This window comes from Bubalus bubalis, chromosome 16, assembly GCF_019923935.1.
Source record: "Bubalus bubalis isolate 160015118507 breed Murrah chromosome 16, NDDB_SH_1, whole genome shotgun sequence".
NCBI lineage: Eukaryota > Metazoa > Chordata > Mammalia > Artiodactyla > Bovidae > Bubalus > Bubalus bubalis.
Genome location: NC_059172.1, coordinates 75,472,176 through 75,491,354, shown reverse-complemented (window position 1 = coordinate 75,491,354; position 19,179 = coordinate 75,472,176). Strand labels below are relative to the sequence as shown.

General features: G+C 37.3%; 2 protein-coding genes and 1 pseudogene across 2 annotated transcripts in view; 2 read left to right on the top strand and 1 right to left on the bottom strand.

Annotated features, from left to right (window-relative positions):
* The window catches only part of CNTN5 (contactin 5), a 1,686,091-nt gene that overhangs the window by 1,291,247 nt on the left and 375,665 nt on the right, over window positions 1–19,179 (bottom strand). The window lies entirely within an intron of this gene.
* On the top strand, window positions 4,654–5,334 carry LOC112579731 (the record flags this gene model as incomplete). The annotated part of the gene is made up of 1 exon (XM_025266985.3): window positions 4,654–5,334. A coding segment is annotated over exon 1 (681 nt), but the record flags the coding sequence as incomplete, so codon positions are not given.
* Window positions 8,971–18,332, top strand: LOC112579388 (annotated as a pseudogene).

Below are 19,179 nucleotides of genomic sequence, written 5' to 3'. Positions count from 1 at the left end.
CATCCATAACCAAGAAAAGTTACAAAGTCACAAATTCTTTTGGTTTCATTTAATTAGAACTTCACAGACTGCCAACTTTTGCTGTGTATGAAAGCCTACCAGATGTTATTGAGTGTCTCCTATGTTAGGAAAACATATGAGAAATAGAGACTACCTGCTTTCTTAGAACACTTTAAACTGTACTGAGAAATGTATTTACATATTCATCTATTTTTATTTCATAATTCATTCCGAGAGACAAAGCCTTGTTAAGGCAGTGTTCTGGTCCCATGTTTCATTTTGTTTTTGTCTGAAGGTAACAGTTTCATTTCTACTAGAGTCATGTACTTCTTTCATTCTGAAATGGTTATTGCTGAAATCATCTCTTGAAGCAAACCCCAGCGCTATTTTTAAAACTGTCTTTACTTTAGGGTTATTGGTTAGACATGGGAAAATAAAATAACATCTAAAAAATTATTAACCTATCAGTGGACCAATGGATAGATTGATTAGCAACCATTCATGAGCATAACGTTTTCTTTCTTTTCCTTACCAAGACCACAGAATAGTATTTAAATTATTTTCAGAATAGAGGATTTCTTTTTGCGGGGGGGGGGCAGGGAGTTTGGAATTTGTCCTAAACTGTTTATTTAAAGATATGTGAACCTCTTTGTACTCTCAACTGGTAAAGTAAGGCAAACTGAGTTATACAGGAATTATTTTAATCAGAGTCCTTTCCTTGTACAAAATGTACTATGAAAATAAGGCTTTTTGATGGAAGAGCTGGAGGTAACAAGAGGTAACTGTGTCATACTGGACTCTTCAAGGTAGACTTGGTCTGAGAAGATCAATTCATACAACTCTTGATAAAATCATTAGGTTATTGGGGTTAGGGCAAACAATGAGAGAGGTCCTCGGTGAAGAAAATTCAGGCAATTCAAAGACAAACTTAATTTCTATCACAAACCTCTTAGGCTCAGTTTTGCTCTCTTTATCCCTTATCTCAGATCAAGACACTTGATTTAGCTCTAAATTATTTTAGATGTTGTGATTTTCAAAGTATAAGGTACTTGGAGAAAGGAGACTTTATCTCTGTTGATATAGGCATTAAACTGAAAGAAGCATCTGGGCAAATAAGCTTTGAAGGTTGTGTTTAGAAGGAGGGCTTTTCTGTATTAAGCCACTTAAAGGTATGAGCAAATATACCACTCACTAGTATGGTGTTATGATAGACCAAAGTTACCTTTCAAAAAGGAAAATAATCAGATGGGGATGAGTTGATGTCCTAATCCTCGATATAGTCACCTTGTTATCTTTTTCAAAGATAACCAGTAGAAATTCTGATACAGTCATTTAGGAGATGCTTTCCATTCCCAGAATGTTAACATTAGTACTGATGAGTACTTGCTGAAGCACTTTGAACACAGATTACTAGAAGGATGATAGGCCTGAATTTTTCCAGCTAAAGAAAGTGGAGGGCACAATTGGCATTTAGTACCATGCAACTGAACTAAAGAGATGGCACTTTGGGTCAGCATTTTCTATTCTTTCCTCCAGTTTTAATCTCAAGTGTGATTTCCAATCTTTTGTAGGTCACAAGGTAGATATAATTATGCTGCTACATAATCATTTGTTCCAATTTGTATTAAATTGCTTTGAAGATGTGTTTCAAATTTGTAATACTAATTGATATTTGTACAATTGCCCACTATTTAAAGTCATGTGTTCTAATTCTAAGTTTAGTATTTTATAACACTGTTTACTCAGGACATTTTATAAATGTGTATAAATGAGTCTAGTGCTTATAAAAGTTATGAGCATACCAGTGTATTTGAACATACATAACTGGAGAAGGCAATGGCACCCCATTCCAGTACTCTTGCTTGGAGAATCCCATGGACGGAGGAGCCTGGTGGGCTGCAGTCGATGGGGTCGCTGGGAGTCAGACACGACTGAGCGACTTCACTTTCACTTTTCATTTTCATGCATTGGAGAAGGAAATGGCAACCCACTCCAGTGTTCTTGCCTGGAGAGTCCCAGGGATGGTGGAGCCTGGTGGGCTGCTGTCTATGGGGTCGCACAGAGTCGGACACGACTGAAGTGACTTAACTTAGCTTATAGAGTATAACATTTAAAAATTTTTATGATTAATTCTCTTCTAAAATCTTTCAGCAAGGAAGAGCATATAGACAGTAATATAAGGTCAATATGGTGCTGATGAATAAATAAATAATGCATAAAATATATGGCTCTTGTTACTGCAAAAATTAGAATAATGAATAAATATTAAAATATTGTTTATGTAAATTTTATGTTTTATTGCTTAAGAGCTATGAAACATCCTGACAACTGTTATTTATGTAATTTAATACACACACACACATAGTTATATTCAGTATATTGTATGTATCTTTATTTTACATCTATATACATGTACATATAGGAATCTATAGGTTTCCGTCATCTCAAAGCATTCCCATGAAGTCTTTATAAGCCTAAAATGGCATAAAGCAAGGATGAAATTATCTAAAGAAACATATTCCTAAGGGTTGCATGAAGTAAATGGAGATAAAGTATAGATGCTTATAAACACACTTCTGAGATGCTAAGTGTGGATCCTGGGAAGAATCTTGACATTGATACTGTTGCTTCTTGAAGTGGATTCTCCTCTATAATGAATGAACACTATTTTGATTTTTTGTCCTTTTTTGTAAAAGCTAAAATTCTCTTGGCATTTGTCTCAGTTAGGTAAAACAATTACTAATGTAGAGACTTTGTAAAAGTGAAGTGATGTCAAGTGAACCTTCGAGAATCAGAGAATACCAGTATACAGTGTTACATACATATTTCAACAATTATAAATCAAATATAACTATATTATAAAATATTAAATAAGAAATTTGCATTTATTTGAATTATAATAGCATTCACAGGGAAATTCATTCTCAACTTCACAGCTATGACTATTCCTATTTGAAAATCACAATGCACTCCAGGGCACCACTTCATATTGAGAAATTTCTAAAAACCAGAATTTTGTTAACATTTTTTGGTACATTTATGAAATATAGGATTATTAAAGTTTTTAAAAAAATTATTGAAATATATTTCACATAACATAATATCCATCAATTTAAAGTGTATAGCAAGTCTCCTACATATGAACAAGTTCTATTTTGAAAGCACATTTGTAAGTCCAATTTTTTTTTTTCACCTAGGTACCAAACTAACATAATTGGCTATATAATACTGTAGTGTAATAGGTTTATTATATATTTTCACACATAATACATAGAAAACAAACAAAAAGTAAAGAAAACATTTTTATTCTTACAAGACAGGACCTTGAAAAGTACAATAGTACAGCACAACAGCTGACACTTCTTAGTAGTATCAGCTACAACACCTCCACTTTTATGATTCCTTCCAGACATTCCATGCTTTCCATAAAGATACTATATTACTCTACACTACACAGTACTATGCAGGAAAGTACACAAAAGTACAACCACTTATAGAGGACACCTGCATATGACAATGTGTGCTGGTCATGTGAATTAACTTATGTGACTGGATTTGCAAACACATGTTCACATCTTTGGAAGTTTGCAACTTGAAGGTTCATATGTAGGGGGCTTACTGTATAGTTCAGCCATTTGTAGTATATTCACTGAGCTGTGCAACAAAAACTAATTTAAGAGACTTCACTGCTTCAGGAAGAAATACTATATAATTTAGCATTCACTTTCCATTCCCTCCTGTATTTTATTATATTTTTATTTCTATAAGAACAGAAATGCTTTGTCTCCTTTCATTCATTATTTCATTAAACTGAGCCCTATACTTTTGCCTTGGCTCTAGGTAACTTTGGCTATTTTGATGACCTTTTCCAAGATCTAACTTTTGGTGTCATTGACTTGATTACTTTTATATTCCCCATTTTATTTTTAATCTCTGATATTTGTCATTTATTTCCTTCTGCTTACTTTGAATTTATATTGTGTTCTTTTCTAGTCTCTTAAGGAAGAAACATGCATTAGTAATTCAAGATGCTGCATCTTTTTAAATATAGGTATGTATAGTTATAAATTTCCCACTGATGACTGCTATGATTGTATATTATAAGTTTGATGTGTTATATTTCTCTTTTAATTCATTTCAAAGTATTTTTTAAATACCATTCTCTTCCCCCCAGTATTGGCCCAAAGGTTTTTTTTTAGGAATGTGCTGATTATTTTGATGTATTTGTGAATTCTTTAAATTTTTCTTTTCCTATTGATTCCAAACTTAATTACACTGTATTTGAAATCATACTTTGCATGCTTCCAATCTTTTTAAATTTATTGAGAATTTCCTTATGATTATACACTGGAAGTGAGAAATAGATTTAAGGGCCTAGATCTGATAGATAGAGTGCCTGATGAACTATGGATGGAGGTTCGTGACATTGTACAAGAGACAGGGATCAAGACCATCCCCATGGAAAAGAAATGCAAAAAAGCAAAATGGCTGTCTGGGGAGGTCTTACAAATAGCTGTGAAAAGAAGAGAAGTGAAAAGGAAAGGAGAAAAGGAAAGATATAAACATCTGAATGCAGAGTTCCAAAGAATAGCAAGAAGAGATACAAAAGCCTTCTTCAGCGATCAATGCAAAGAAATAGAGGAAAACAACAGAATGGGAAAGACTAGGAATCTCTTCAAGAAATCAGAGATACCAAATGGAACATTTCATGCAAAGATGGGCTCGATAAAGGACAGAAATGCTATGGCCCTAATGGAAGCAGAAGATATTAAGAAGATGTGGCAAGAATACACAGAAGAACTGTACAAAAAAGATCTTCACGACCCAGATAATCACAATGGTGTGATCACTCACTTAGAGCCAGACATCCTGGAATGTGACGTCAAGTGGGCCTTAGAAAGCATCACTATGAACAAAGCTAGTGGAGGTGATGGAATTCCAGTTGAGCTATTCCAAACCCTGAAAGATGATGCTGTGAAAGTGCTGCACTCAATATGCCAGAAAATTTGGAAAACTCAGCAGTGGCCAAAGGACTGGAAAAGGTCAGTTTTCATTCCAATCCCAAAGAAAGGCAATGCCAAAGAATGCTCAACCTACCACACAATTGCACTCATCTCAGACGCTAGTAAAGTAATGCTCAAAATTCTCCAAGCCAGGCTTCAGCAATATGTGAACCGTGAACTTCCTGATGTTCAAGCTGGCTTTAGAAAAGGCAGAGGAACCAGAGATCAAATTGCCAACATCTGCTGGATCATGGAAAAAGCAAGAGAGTTCCAGAAAAACATCTATTTCTGCTTTATTGACTATGCCAAAGCCTTTGACTGTGTGGATCACAATAAACTGTGGAAAATTCTTCAAGAGATGAGAATACCAGACCACCTGATCTGCCTCTTGAGAAATTTGTATGCAGGTCAGGAAGAAACAGGTAGAACTGGACATGGAACAAGAGACTGATTCCAAATAGGAAAAGGAGTTTGTCAAGGCTGTATTTGTCACCCTGTTTATTTAACTTATATGCAGAGTACATCATGAGAAACACTGGACTGGAAGAAACACAAGCTGGAATCAAGATTGCCGGGAGAAATATCAATAACCTCAGATATGCAGATGACACCACCCTTATGGCAGAAAGTGAAGAGGAACTAAAAAGCCTCTTGATGAAAGTGAAAGTGGAGAGTGAAAAAGTTGGCTTAAAGTTCAACATTCAGAAAACGAAGATCATGGCATCTGGTCCCATCACTTCATGGGAAATAGATGGGGAAACAGTGGAAACAGTGTCAGACTTTATTTTTATGGGCTCCAAAATCACCACAGATGGTGACTGCAGCCATGAAATTAAAAGACACTTACTCCTTGGAAGGAAAGTTATGACCAACCTAGATAGCATATTCAAAAGCAGAGACTTATCTTGCCAAAAAAGGTCTGTCTAGTCAAGGCTATGGTTTTTCCTGTGGTCATGTATGGATGTGAGAGTTGGACTGTGAAGAAGGCTGAGCGCCAAAGAGTTGATGCTTTTAAACTGTGGTGTTGGATAAGACTCTTGAGAGTCCCTTGGACTGCAAGGGGATCCAACCAGTCCATTCTGAAGGAGATCAGCCCTGGGATTTCTTTGGAAGGAATGATGCTAAAGCTGAAACTCCAGTACTTTGGCCAACTCATGCGAAGAGTTGACTCATTGGAAAAGACTCTGATGCTGGGAGGGATTGGGGACAGGAGGAGAAGGGGACAACAGAGGATGAGATGGCTGGATGACATCACTGACTCAATGGACGTGAGTGTGAGTGAACTCCGGGAGTTGGTGATGGACAGGGAGGCCTGGCGTGCTGCGATTCATGGGGTCACAAAGAGTCGGACACGACTGAGCGACTGATCTGATCTGGTCTGATCTGAGAATTATTTTGTGGCTTGGTTTATGTTTCATTCATGAGAGTGTTCCATGGCCATTGGAGGAAATATATATGCTATGCTATGCTAAGTCAACTTCAGTCGTGTCCGACTCTGTGCGACCCCATAGACGGAAGCCCACCAGGCTCCCCCATCCCTGGGATCCTCCAGGCAAGAACACTGGAGTGGGCTGCCATTTCCTTCTCCAATGCATGAAAGTGAAAAGTGAAAGTGAAGTCGCCTAGTCCTGTCTCACTCTTAGCGACCCCATTGACTGCAGCCTACCAGGCTCCTCCATCCATGGGGTTTTCCAGGCAAGAATACTGGGGTGGGTTGCCATTTCCTTCTCCAGGAGATCTTCCCAACCCAGGGATTGAACCCAGGTTTCCCACATGGTAGGCATTGTAGGCAGATGCTTTACCGTTTGAGTGACCTGGGAAGATCTATCTATCTATCTATCTATCTATCTATATATATATATATTTTTTTTTCTGTTGTTGGGCGGAGTATTATGTAGATATTTGTCTATTCTAGTTAGTTATAGTAATGACCAAGTTTTCAACTTTTTGCTTTTATTTTGCATAAATCTATGTATTATTGAAAGTAGGGTTTAAAGTCTCTAACTATTACTGTTAAATTGTCTCTTTCTCCCTTTGGTTCTTCGGTGCTCAATATAGAGCCTTGATATACTCCTTTCCCAAACTGGAACCAGTCTGTAGTTCCATGTTCACTTCTAACTGTTGCTTCTTGACCTCCACACAGATTTCTCAGGAGGCAGGTCAGATGGTCTGGTATTCCCATCTCTTGAAGACTTTTCCACAGTTTGTTGTGATCTACACAGTCAAAGGCTTTGGCGTAGTCAATAAAATAGAAATAAATGTTCTTCAGGAATTCTCTTGAATTCTCTATGATCCAAAGGATGTTAGCAATTTGATCTCTGGTTCCTCTGGCTTTTCTAAATCCAGCTTGAACATCTCTAAGTTCACATACTGTTTGATGAAGAATTGATCCTTCTGAACTGTGGTGTTGGAGAAGAATCTTGTAAGTCCCTTGGACTGCAAGGGGATCAAACCTGTCCATCCTAAAGGACGTCAGTCCTGAATATTCATTGGAAGGACTGATGCTCAAGCTGAAACTCCAATACTCTGGCCACTGATGTGAAGAACTGATTCATTTGAAAAGACCCTGATGCTTGGAAAGATTGAAGGCAGGAGGAAAAAGGGGCAACAGAGCATGAGATGACTAGATGATATCACCTACTCGATGGACATGAGTTTGAGCAAACTCCGGGAACTGGTGATGGACAAGGAAGCCTGACATGCTGCAGTCCGTGCAGTCCCAAAGAGTCAGACATGACCGAGTGACTGAACTGACCCTTTAGTTATAGTTTTTGTTTCATGCGTTTTGGGGCTCTTCTGTTAGTTGCAATAATATTTGTAATCATATTTTCCTGATGGATTTGTACTATTTTTATTATTAAATGCCCCCTTTTGTCTCTAGCAAAATATTTTGTCCTATAGTCTGTTAGTCTCATATTAACATAGGTACTCCAACTTTCTTTTGGTTTTATCTACATGGAATATCTTTCCACCTCATTTTGTTTTCAATCCCACTTGTGTTTTCACATATGTCTCTTGTAAACAGCATATTGTTAGACTTAAGATTTCTGTCATTTTTTTAATCTATTATCTCATATTCTGCTTTTTGGAGTATTTAAATCATTCACATTTAATGTGATTACTACTAAGGTTGAGTTTGAATCTGACGTATGTCATTTTTTTCCTATGGGTTTTATGTCTTTTTCCCTCTGTTACTTGATTCTTGTCTGTTTTTGTGTCAAATACACACACACACTCACACACACACACATTCAAATGATCTTAGTAAAAAAAGAAGTGTCTCTGCTTCTTAATTTATGAAACTAATGCGTTCCCCAAAAGGGATACAAAAATAAATTTCCCAAAGTGAATCTTATTTTTTACTTAATAAATAAACTGCTGCTTTAAACATACTGTTACTATGTTAAATAAGAACTTACTTGCAGTGTAATTGTAACTTCCCATACGTCCAAAATGCCACTACATTCCTATGTATCTATTTAACAAATTTTAAAGTTCTTTGAGTTTTCTTAGAGTGGGGCATATTCATTCAAAAGTGTTGTTTATCATCTAACTTTTGAACTTGATGAATATGTTTATTACTTCATTGTGGTGATGGCATCATAGGTATATGCACATGTCCAAATTCATCAAATTGTATACCTTAAATATGTGCTATTTTTACATATTTATGTCTCAATAAAGCTGTAACATACAATAAAATGTCATTTACCATTCAGTTTAGTTCAACAACCACTTATTAAGGATTTGTTAGAAGTAAGAAGAATATACAGTGTAGGTGATGAATAGATTCAAGAGACACTAGTAAACAGAGTACCTGTAGAATTGTGAATAGACATCCATAATATTGTACAGGGGCAGCAAACAAAACTATTCCAAAGAAAAAGAAATGTGAGAAGGCAAAGTGGTTGTCTGAGGAGGCTTTAAAAATAGCTGAAGAGAGGTGAAAAGGGAAAAGCAAAGGAGAATGGGAATGGTACAACCAACTAAATGCAGAGTTCCAGAGAATAGCAAGCAGAGACAAAAGGCCTTCTTCAATGAAACAAGGAAAGAAATAGAGGAAAAGAAAAGAAAGGGTAAGGCCAAAGATCTCTTCAAGAAAGTTGGAAATATAGGAGGAACATTTCATCCAAAAATGGGCACAATAAACAAAGGAAATGGTAAAAATAGAATAGAAGCAGATGAGATCAAGAAGAGATGGAAAGAATACACAGAATAACTGTACAAAATAAGACCTTAATGACCTGAATAACCATGACAGTGTAGTGCTTCACTCAGAGCTAGACATTCTGGACTGTGAAGTCAAGTGGAACTTAAGAAGCACTGCTGCCAGTAAAGCTTATGGAGGTGATGGAATTCCAGCTGTACTATTTAAAATCCTAAAATATGATGCTATTAATGTGCTGCACTCAATTTGTCAGCAAATTTGGAAAAGTCAGCAGTGGCCACAGGACTGGAAAATGTCAATCCTCATCTCAATATGCAAGAAGGGAAGTACTAAAGAATGTTCAAACCACCAGATAATTGCACTCATGTTCCATGCTAGTAAGGTTATGCTAAAAATCCTCCAAGCTAGGCTTCAGCATTACATGAACTAAGAACTTACAGATGTTTAAGCTGTGTTTAGAAAAGGCAGAGGAACCAGAGATAAAATGGCCAACTATCATTGAGAAAGCAAGGGAATTCCACAAAACATCTGCCTCTGCTTCATTCATTATGCTAAAGCTTTTGACTGTGTGGATCATAATAAACTGTGGAAAACTCTTTAAGAGATGAGAATATCAGGCCATCTTACCTGCTTCCTGAGAAACCTGTATGTGGGTCAAGAATCAACAGCTAGAACCCTCTATGGAACTGGTTCAGAATTGAGAAAGCAGTATGACAAGGCTATTTATTGCCATCCTGTTTATTTAACTTATACACTGAGTGCATCATGCAAAATGTCTGGCTGGATGAGTTACAAGCTGGAATCAAGATATGCAGGATAAATACCAACAACCCAACCTCAGGTATGCAGATGTATAAGGACAGAAAGCTAAGAGGAACTAAAAAGCCTCTTGACAAGGGTGAAGGAGGAGAGTAAAAGGGCTGGCTTAAAATTCAATATGAAGAAAACTAACATCATGACATCCAGTACCATCACTTCATGGCAAACAGATGGGGAAAAGGTGGAAGCAATGACAGATTTCCTCCCCTGGGCTCTAAAATCACTGCAGATGGTGACTGAAGTCATGAAATTAGAAGATGCTTTCTTCTTGGCAGGAAAGCTATGACAAACCTAGACAGTGTGTTGAAAAGCAAAGAGATCACTGTGCTGACAAAGGTCTGTATAGTCAAGGCTACGGTCTTTCCAGTTGTCATGTATGGATGTGAGAGCTGGACAATAAAGAAAGTAGAGCACCGAAGAATTGATGCTTTTAAACTATGATCCTGGAGAAAACTCTTGAGAGTCTCTTGGACAGCAAGGAGATCATACCAGTCAATCTTAAAGGGAATCAATCCTGAATACTCTTTAGAAGGAGGGATGCTGAAGCTGAAGCTGCAATACTCTGGCCACCTATATGAACAGCCGACTCATTGGAAAAGACCCTATGCTGGCAAAGATTGAAGGCAGGAGGAGAAGAAGGCAAGAGAGGATGAGATGTTTGGATGGCATCACTGATTCAGTGGACATGAACCTGGGCAAACTCTGGGTGATGGTAAGGTACAGGGAATCCTGGCATGCTGTGGTCCATGGGGTCATGAAGAGTAGAACATGACTTTGCGACTGAACAACGAAGAAGGAAGCAAGCAGGGAGCATGAAGTATCACGCAGGTAGATTTAAAGTCTTTTGTCTGCTAAATCCAAAATCTGTACCGTCTCATGTACATTTTCTATTAGCTGCGCTTTATTTTTCTGTGCATTGCGACAAATTTTCCTCTTTGTATTGAAAACTGGATGTTTTCAATCATATGTTCTAACAACTTTGGTATCCAACTCCTCTTCCTAAGGTTTCTTGTGCTGTTTTGTTTTGCTTTTGGGAGTGGGTCATTGTGTTTTTATTTGTACTGTTTTTTCTAGCACTTTCTTGGAATAATTCTGTGGATTCTGTTGTCTATAATGTATAACCATAGAGGTTTCTGCTACTCTGCTATTTTTTAAACTTATTGTGCTTTATTAGATTAAACTGACTTTATAAGGTCCAATATTGGGTTAGTATAATTTGTTAGCTAATGACTGGTCAGAAGATTTCCTAGATGTCTTGTATGTACGTCTTCCACTCTTTGTTAGTGTCATCAATTTATAAGACAGCCTTTGAATTTACCTCTTGCTTGCTTAGAACCTCTAAGTTCTGCCAGAGTTTAAGGACTGGTGCCTTTTCCCTCCCAGATACATCTAGGGCATATACACAGCTTTGAACACGCATCAAGCTTTTTTTATAAATACAGAAATACGTGGGAAATTTTCAGATTTTCCTGTGGTAGTCTTATTTTCTGGGATTCTCTTTAAATTCCTAGAAGGGTTTTGGTATATACTAACTGAAATTTAAGAAAAAGAAAGAAAGAAAAAAAAAATTCCAGTTAATCGTCAACCTTTCATTGATAGCAAAGCAGCAATATTAAGGGATGTTTCCCAGACACTAAGGACTGGCCAGAGTGTGTATGTGTGTGCAAAGAGTAAAGGAGTAATCTGTGGAACTGGGAGTGATGAAGAGTGGGCCGTCCCCCCTGGAGTCTTAATAGAAAGGAGAGGGCAGAGCCTCAGTGAGGCTGGGATCGGGAGATAAGTCCTCAGAGGCTATGTTGAGCTCAACTCTCAGGAACAGTAGTTGCTTTAGGTTCAGGAGGCTTCACTTGCTGTGGTGGATTTTCAGGAGGGGCTATAACCATAGGAATGTTCTCAGATGGACTCAGGTTCATCCATGTACATGAGAAGGTGACATGAAAGTCCATAGAGTAGACACAGCAGTGATTGCATGCTCCAGGATGGAGAAGAGCAGCAGCAGCACCAAGAGACTCTTCTGGGGCACTTGGGCACACCAGCTGCCAGCAGCCAGTCCCACTGCCAAAGCCCAGCCTCCAAGGCACACAGGGAGCTGACCAGCTTCAGCCCTATGCTGACCTTCATTCTAGATTTGTGCAATTTGTCTTCAGAGTCAGGATGGCTGCTCCTGAAATGAAGAAAAGCAATCCTCTGGCCAGGGGTTACCAGATAAGCATTTGAAAAATCCACAAAGTTCAGGGCAGCAGCTAGAATATCCCCACAGCCAACATCAATCAAGCCAGTAATGATCAGCAGGGACCCCACAGTGGTTGACTATCCCTGGAAGAAGAGCTTCTGCCGGCTGAGCTGGGCACTATCCGGGGGCTTGGGCTGTGAAAATGGCTCCTCTGGGCTTTGCCATGCACCCTTGGGATTTCGGGGGAGGGACCATCACTCACTGTTGCTCCTGCCTTGTTATCACTCCACTGATAAGCTGGTTTCTGAAGGCAGATGGGCTGTGGCCTGGGCTGCTGCACACTTGCTGGAGGGAGTTGGAGTCCAGGTCCAGTCCTGGTCTAGGCCAGATCACAGCCTTAGGCATTGGGAGATGCTGCCAGCAGTTTGCTAAGTTTCATTAATGCATTTGAAGTAGTTTCTCCTATAACAGTGGAACTCAAGTCAAACCAAAAAGTCACCATTCTTTGGAGATTTCCCAGAGAAATGCAAGTTTACAGAAACACTGACTATGCTGTACAGATAGGGTTTTTCACAGTCTTCTGAACATGGTTACATCTCTCTCATCATTTGCAGTGCTTCTGGCTTTTGGTTACTGAACTTTCACCTGGAAAGGGAGGAGAGACGGGATAGCCTTGAATCTGACGCATCACAGACCTCTCACTGTGTTACGGAGGTTATGTAGCTTCTCCTGCGTCTTCACTTAGTTCTGTAGCTTTGACTAGCTGCCATAATTCTGAATTGGTTGATTTTCCCCATATTTTCACTGCTATGTTGACAAGAGTCACTGAGATCCACAGTCCAGTATTCCAGAATACAATGTCAGAACCTCTGTTTTGAACTGTCACTCTAAAGTCAATAGCTCTTATCCTAATAATAATCATTTCAGGCAATTTTTCTTTCTTTTGAGATGTCAACCTATTTGGTACCTTTTGAAACACCTTGTTATTCCTCCTCCTAGTTGTGGATAAGTAGTTTATCTCTTTATAAGTAGTTTATCTCTTTATTTTCACCACCAGCCCATCCCCCATCTTCAGCTCTTTTCTTTAATTCCTTACTCGCAGGTGCTCTATTTTTCTTTGATTTCACTAGTATATCCCTCTTCCCTTTGTCTTCCAGATTTAGTCTTAAATTGATCCACTACATTTTCACCTTTCACTGATTACTACCTTTCAATGGTTCTGACTAATAAATATCGATTAACTGTGGCAACTCTATTTTTAACCTTGCAGTCTTTCATAAATTTTTCTCTTCTGTGTATAGTATCACTTTGCCCTTTTACTTCTATTAATTGAGATGCTCATGACTATGTAAATTATTCTTTTCTTTTTGCCAAAGTGTCAACACTATAGAAATGATAAATTACACTAGGACTATTTTCACCAACCTTTTAAATTTATGAGTCTGACATTTCTGGAAGTACTTTTCTCCTCATATTACTAAATGTACTAACAATGGTAGTTATCCATCAGATTTTCTGGCTCAAACACTGTAATGGTTTTAAAAGCAACAGTAGCATTGATCCACTTTGCAAAATCACAGCATGATTCAGAATTTAAGTACTGCCACTTATTTGCATTCTTTCTTCTCACCTACCTTTTTCTTTATATGAATAAGTCTTCAGAACAGATGGTGGAAGATTATCAATAAAAAGTGTTGTTAGCCTCAGTGGGAATCCACTATGCTCAGTCAAAATGTATTGCTTAGCCACCTGCTCATTTATCACATGCAAAACAACATTTTTCTGTTTTAGGCACTTTATGGGAAAATAGCTATTTTTTTTTCTTATGGATTAAAGAACAGAGAAAATATTCAATTTTCTAATAGCACTTTTACAATATGTAGCCATATAACATGTAGCTATAGTTTACATTAATTGTTGACTTTTACTTTAATGATTCTTTTAATTAATCAAGTTACTTAAATTTCTCAAGTCTGAAGATTTGTGTTTTCAGAAAGCAAATTTTTGAGAAGTTAAATCAGATCCTAATTTCTAACTAATACATAACAAAAACTTAACCAAAAGTAGTTAGAAGAGACTCAGTAACTGTAAGACATAATATATTACATCCAATGTGTTAACAATTTAACTGTATGTGTATGGGTTGGACGTTTGTGTCCCCCTCCCAAAATTTTTTAGGTTTAAGCCATAACCACCAATGGGATGATATAGAGATGGGGCCTTTGAGAGATAATTAGGGATACATTAGGTCATGACATGAAGACCTCATGATAGGATTAATGGCATACTAAGAAAGAAAAATAGAGAGAGATGCCCAAAGCAAAGAAAGGCCCCTGGAAAACATGGTGAGAAGGGACTATCAGCAAGCTCAGATGAGAGCTCTCACTAGGGAACTGAATCAGCAAATATTCTTATCTTGACTTTCCAGCCTCCAGGGCTATGACAAGGCTATATTTTTATGGCAGAATTAACAAACAAAGACAGTATATTTATTTATAGATCTCATTATTCTACTGTCTTAAAAACATAGTTTACATGCTTTGAACTGCGGTGTTGGAGAAGACTCTTGAGAGTCCCTTGGACTGCAAGGAGATCCAACCAGTCCATTCTGAAGGAGATCAGCCCTGGGATTTCTTTGGAAGGAATGATGCTAAAGCTGAAACTCCAGTACTTTGGCCACCCCATGCGAAGAGTTGACTCATTGGAAAAGACTCTGATACTGGGAGGGATTGGGGGCAGGAGGAGAAGGGGACGACAGAGGATGGGATGGCTGGATGGCATCACTGACTCGATGGACGTGAGTCTCAGTGAACTCTGGGAGTTGGTGATGGACAGGGAGGCCTGGTGTGCTGCGATTCATGGGGTCTCAAAGAGTCGGACACAACTGAGCGACTGATCTGATCTGATCTGATCTGACTGCCAAAATATCATCCTTAATAAAGGTTAAGCAAGAAGTAACTTTTGAAAACCTCCACTCTAAACTCTTCATTAAATAAAAGAAGAAAATTATAACCATAAATGTAATGGATTTATCCAAATATTTTGCTGGAAAACATCCTAGGTTTTAAAAAATTATCTCTCACATATTTATAATATTTTTATTCCACTTTATTACATAAGTTATAGTAACACAATTTTAGACCTGTTATTTTTGAAATGTTCTATAGGTAAGAATTAGTGACATATTTGGAAAGAGAGCCGTGTTAACTATATATACAGATCTGCAGATATCAGCTATAAAATAAACTTGATGGCTAGAATATCTTAGATAAAATGCCTACTACATAACAGTTATGCTCTGAGAGCAGTATCATATGAAATTATAGGAAATTATCAAAATTCTTAAATGCATAATGAACTTTAATGAAACTACCAAAAGTTAAAGAACATTGCCAAAAAAGCATTTCATCAGTGATTACTATAAGAAGCAGACGCATATAGATATTATTTACTAAACATAAGAAGGATATATCTAGTAGAGGAGAAACAGTCCTTGTAATGCCTGTTTGCATCTTTCAGTTCCAATGATTAAGAAAATACTTTCTGATCTTTTTGGAATTGGAGTCTCACTGTCTCCTACATAAAACATCCAGCAGCTAGAAAAGGAAACCATTTCTTCATTACTCAGTCTCCAGACCCAACATATGATTGAAGTAATACCTCTTTCTATACTGAAAATTGAATTATTATAAGAAATACCAATTCTGTATTTTTTTTTTTTTTAATTGCATTACTTCCCGAGCACTTTGGGGAGGCTACCCATGGTAAGTTTCTGGTAACCTGGTATTGTTTCAGAGCCCAGGTGTTCATCCAGTAATGCGAGACTTCGTCTTTCTGGTCATATATACACATAAATTTTAGTAAAAAGGAAAGATGATCACCTGCTTTAGAATTATAAGGACAAACATTTGTATTCAATATCTACTATTTTACAAGGCATTTTCCCTAAATTGTGCAAGTCTCTGTCTCTGAGTAATAATAGCTATTTTTCCTGAAATTTTGTAAAGATTAAATAAATTAAATAAGGTTCCTAGCACTCAGTAAGTGCCCAGTAAGTGCGTATTTACATTTTAAACATGAAGGAAAATCATCATGGGAGTACTGAAAAATATCCAGCTCTTCTTTTTTTTTTTTTCTTTTGGATTGTTGCAGATAGTCACTATGCAATTCTGAGGAAAGGAGTAGTATCATCAAAAAAGGTGATTATAAATGCATCTATATTTTAAAACCACTTAGTAGTGTAATGTCACAAGGAAACTACAATCACCCGTATAAGAAAACATAGATACTTGGCCAGGATTACTGCAGCAAAATGAAGCCATACCAGTCATAACCATGATAGTTTTATGAAAGCTAACTATGAGAAGGGTGCAAGATGTGGGGTCAATCCCTGGATTAGGAGATTCCCTGGAGAAGGAAATGACATCCCACTCAGTGTCCATGCCTGGGAAATCCCATGGACAGAGGATCCTGGCAGGCTGCAGTCCATGGGGTTGCAAAAGAGCCAGACATGACTTAGCGACTAAACAACAACAACATGTTTGTTATCAAAATGCAGTTTTCTATCAATTATTTCATGACCATATAAAGTTAAAATTAGATCTGTAACAATGATTGATACTTCTTGAGAAATGCTCTTGAAATCTGGGAAACAGATTTCAATTAAAAGAAAATATGACACATTAAAATAAAAGGAAACAGAAGGGTTCTTCAGTGAATCAAAGAAAGGTATGACTAGGTATGTGCTTAGTTGCTCAGTTGTATTCAACTCTTTGAGACCCCATGGACTGCAGCCTGCCAGGTTTCTCTGTCCATAGAATTCCTGAGGCAAGAATACTGGAGTGGGTTGCTGTACCCTCCTCCAGGGGATCTTCCTGACCCAGGGATCGAACCCAGTTCTCCTTCATTGCAGGAGGATTCTTTACCTTATGAGCCACCAGGGAAGCCCATGACTAGGTACAGGAAGCATTAAAAGGAAAAAAAAGTTTCAGATAACTGTAGCAGAATGTTCATAATTTGGTGAAGACGGAATATATAGGAGGAGACAAGAATATATCAAAGCTTCAAAAAAGAAGGTTAGAAAAATTAAGTATTTTTTGTTGATTATATTGGTGATTATCCAAATGAATAAATATATGTCACTGAGGAAGAACAGAAAAATGATATAATATTAAGAGGGTAGCTAGCAATGTCTACCACCTGATTGCCAAATAATATAATCTTCCTTCTGAGATGATTTGAGAATGTTATAATACACAATGTGTATATGTATCCCAGGAATAACAACAGAGTTAAAACAACAACAACAACAACAACAACAACAACAACAAAAACTGGGTGATAGACTATTTCTTACCTAACCAAATAATCTACTCCTAGTTTATCATAAGTAACAGAAATTTTGTGAAAATAAAAACAATTTAAATAGAAAATAAAGACACAAAACACTAACAACCATAATGAATGGTACAGAAATATCTTGATAAAATTATAAAGGCGGGAAGAGATTTAACATAGGTTGAATCCAATTAAGTCAGACAACATGTTAGGTCCTTTTCTGTATATTATCACCTCACAGTAACTCTAAGAACTTGATGTCATTATCTGCATTATATAGATCAGGGATTCAGAATCATAAAATAAGTAAGTTTTCTAAGGAAAAAAAAAAGTAGTAAGTGGTAGAACTGCAAATACAATCTAGATCTGACTACATAAATCTTGCTCTTTCATGATGCCTGCACGAGAATCTGGGAACTAAATAAAGAACTCAAATCCCAGTAAAGATGTTTCCATGCTCTGAGAATGTAAACAAGAACAAGTGATATATATTTAGCCTGCTTTTTTTCTGAAAATTTCATGAACTAGTGAAATTCTAAAGGTCAGTTTTCATTCCAATACCAAAGAAGGGAAATGCTACAGTACAAGTGCATTCATCTCACACGCTAGCAAAGTAATGCTCAAAATTCTTCAAGTCAGGCTAAGATCAAAATTATCCCAAGCCAGGCTTCAATAATACGTGGACCAAGAACTCCCAGATGTTCAAGCTGGATTTAGAAAAGGCAGAGGAACCAGAGATCACATTGCTAACATCTGCTGGATCATGGAAAAATTAAGAGGATTCCAGAAACACATCTAATTCTGCTTCATTGACAATGCTAAAGTCTTTGACTGTGTGCATATAACAACAAACTGTGGAAAAGTCTTCAAGAGATGGGAATACCAGACCACCTTACTTGCCTCCTGAGAAATCTGTATGCAGGTCAGGAAGCAAGAGTTAGTTAGAACCAGACATGGAACAACCAACTGGTCCCAAATTGGAGAAGGAGTACATCAAGGATGTACATTGTCATCCTGCTTATTTAACTTATATGTAGAGTACATTATGCAAAATGCTGGGTGGATGAAACACAAGCTGGGATCAAGATTGCTGTGAGAAACATCAGTAACCTTAGATATGCAGATGACACCACCCTTATGGCAGAAGGCAAAAAGGAAGTAAAGAGCCTCCTGATGAAAGTAAAAGAGGAGAGAGAAAAATCTGGCTTAGAACTAATACAGTGTTTCAGGTTTAAAAATAAAATAAAATAATAAAAAAAATAAAAAAGAACTCAACATTCAAAAACTACAATCATGGCATCGGGTCCCATCACTTCATGGCAAACTGATGAAGAAACAATGGAAACCATGACAGAATTTATGTTCTTGAGCTCCAAAATCATGGCAGATGGTGACTATAGCCATGAAATTAAAAGATGCTTGCTCCTTGGAAGAAAAGCTATGACCAATGTAAACAGCATATTAAAAAGCAGAGACATTGCTTTGCCAACAAAGGTTCATCTAGTCAAAGCTATGATTTTTCCACTAGTCATGTAAGGATGTGAGAGTTGGACCATAAAGAAACCTGAGCACCAAAGAATTGATGCTTTTCAACTGTGATGCTGGCAAAGACTCTTGAGAGTCCCTTGGACTGCAAGGAGATCAAACCAGTCCATCTTAAAGGAAATCAGTCCTGAATA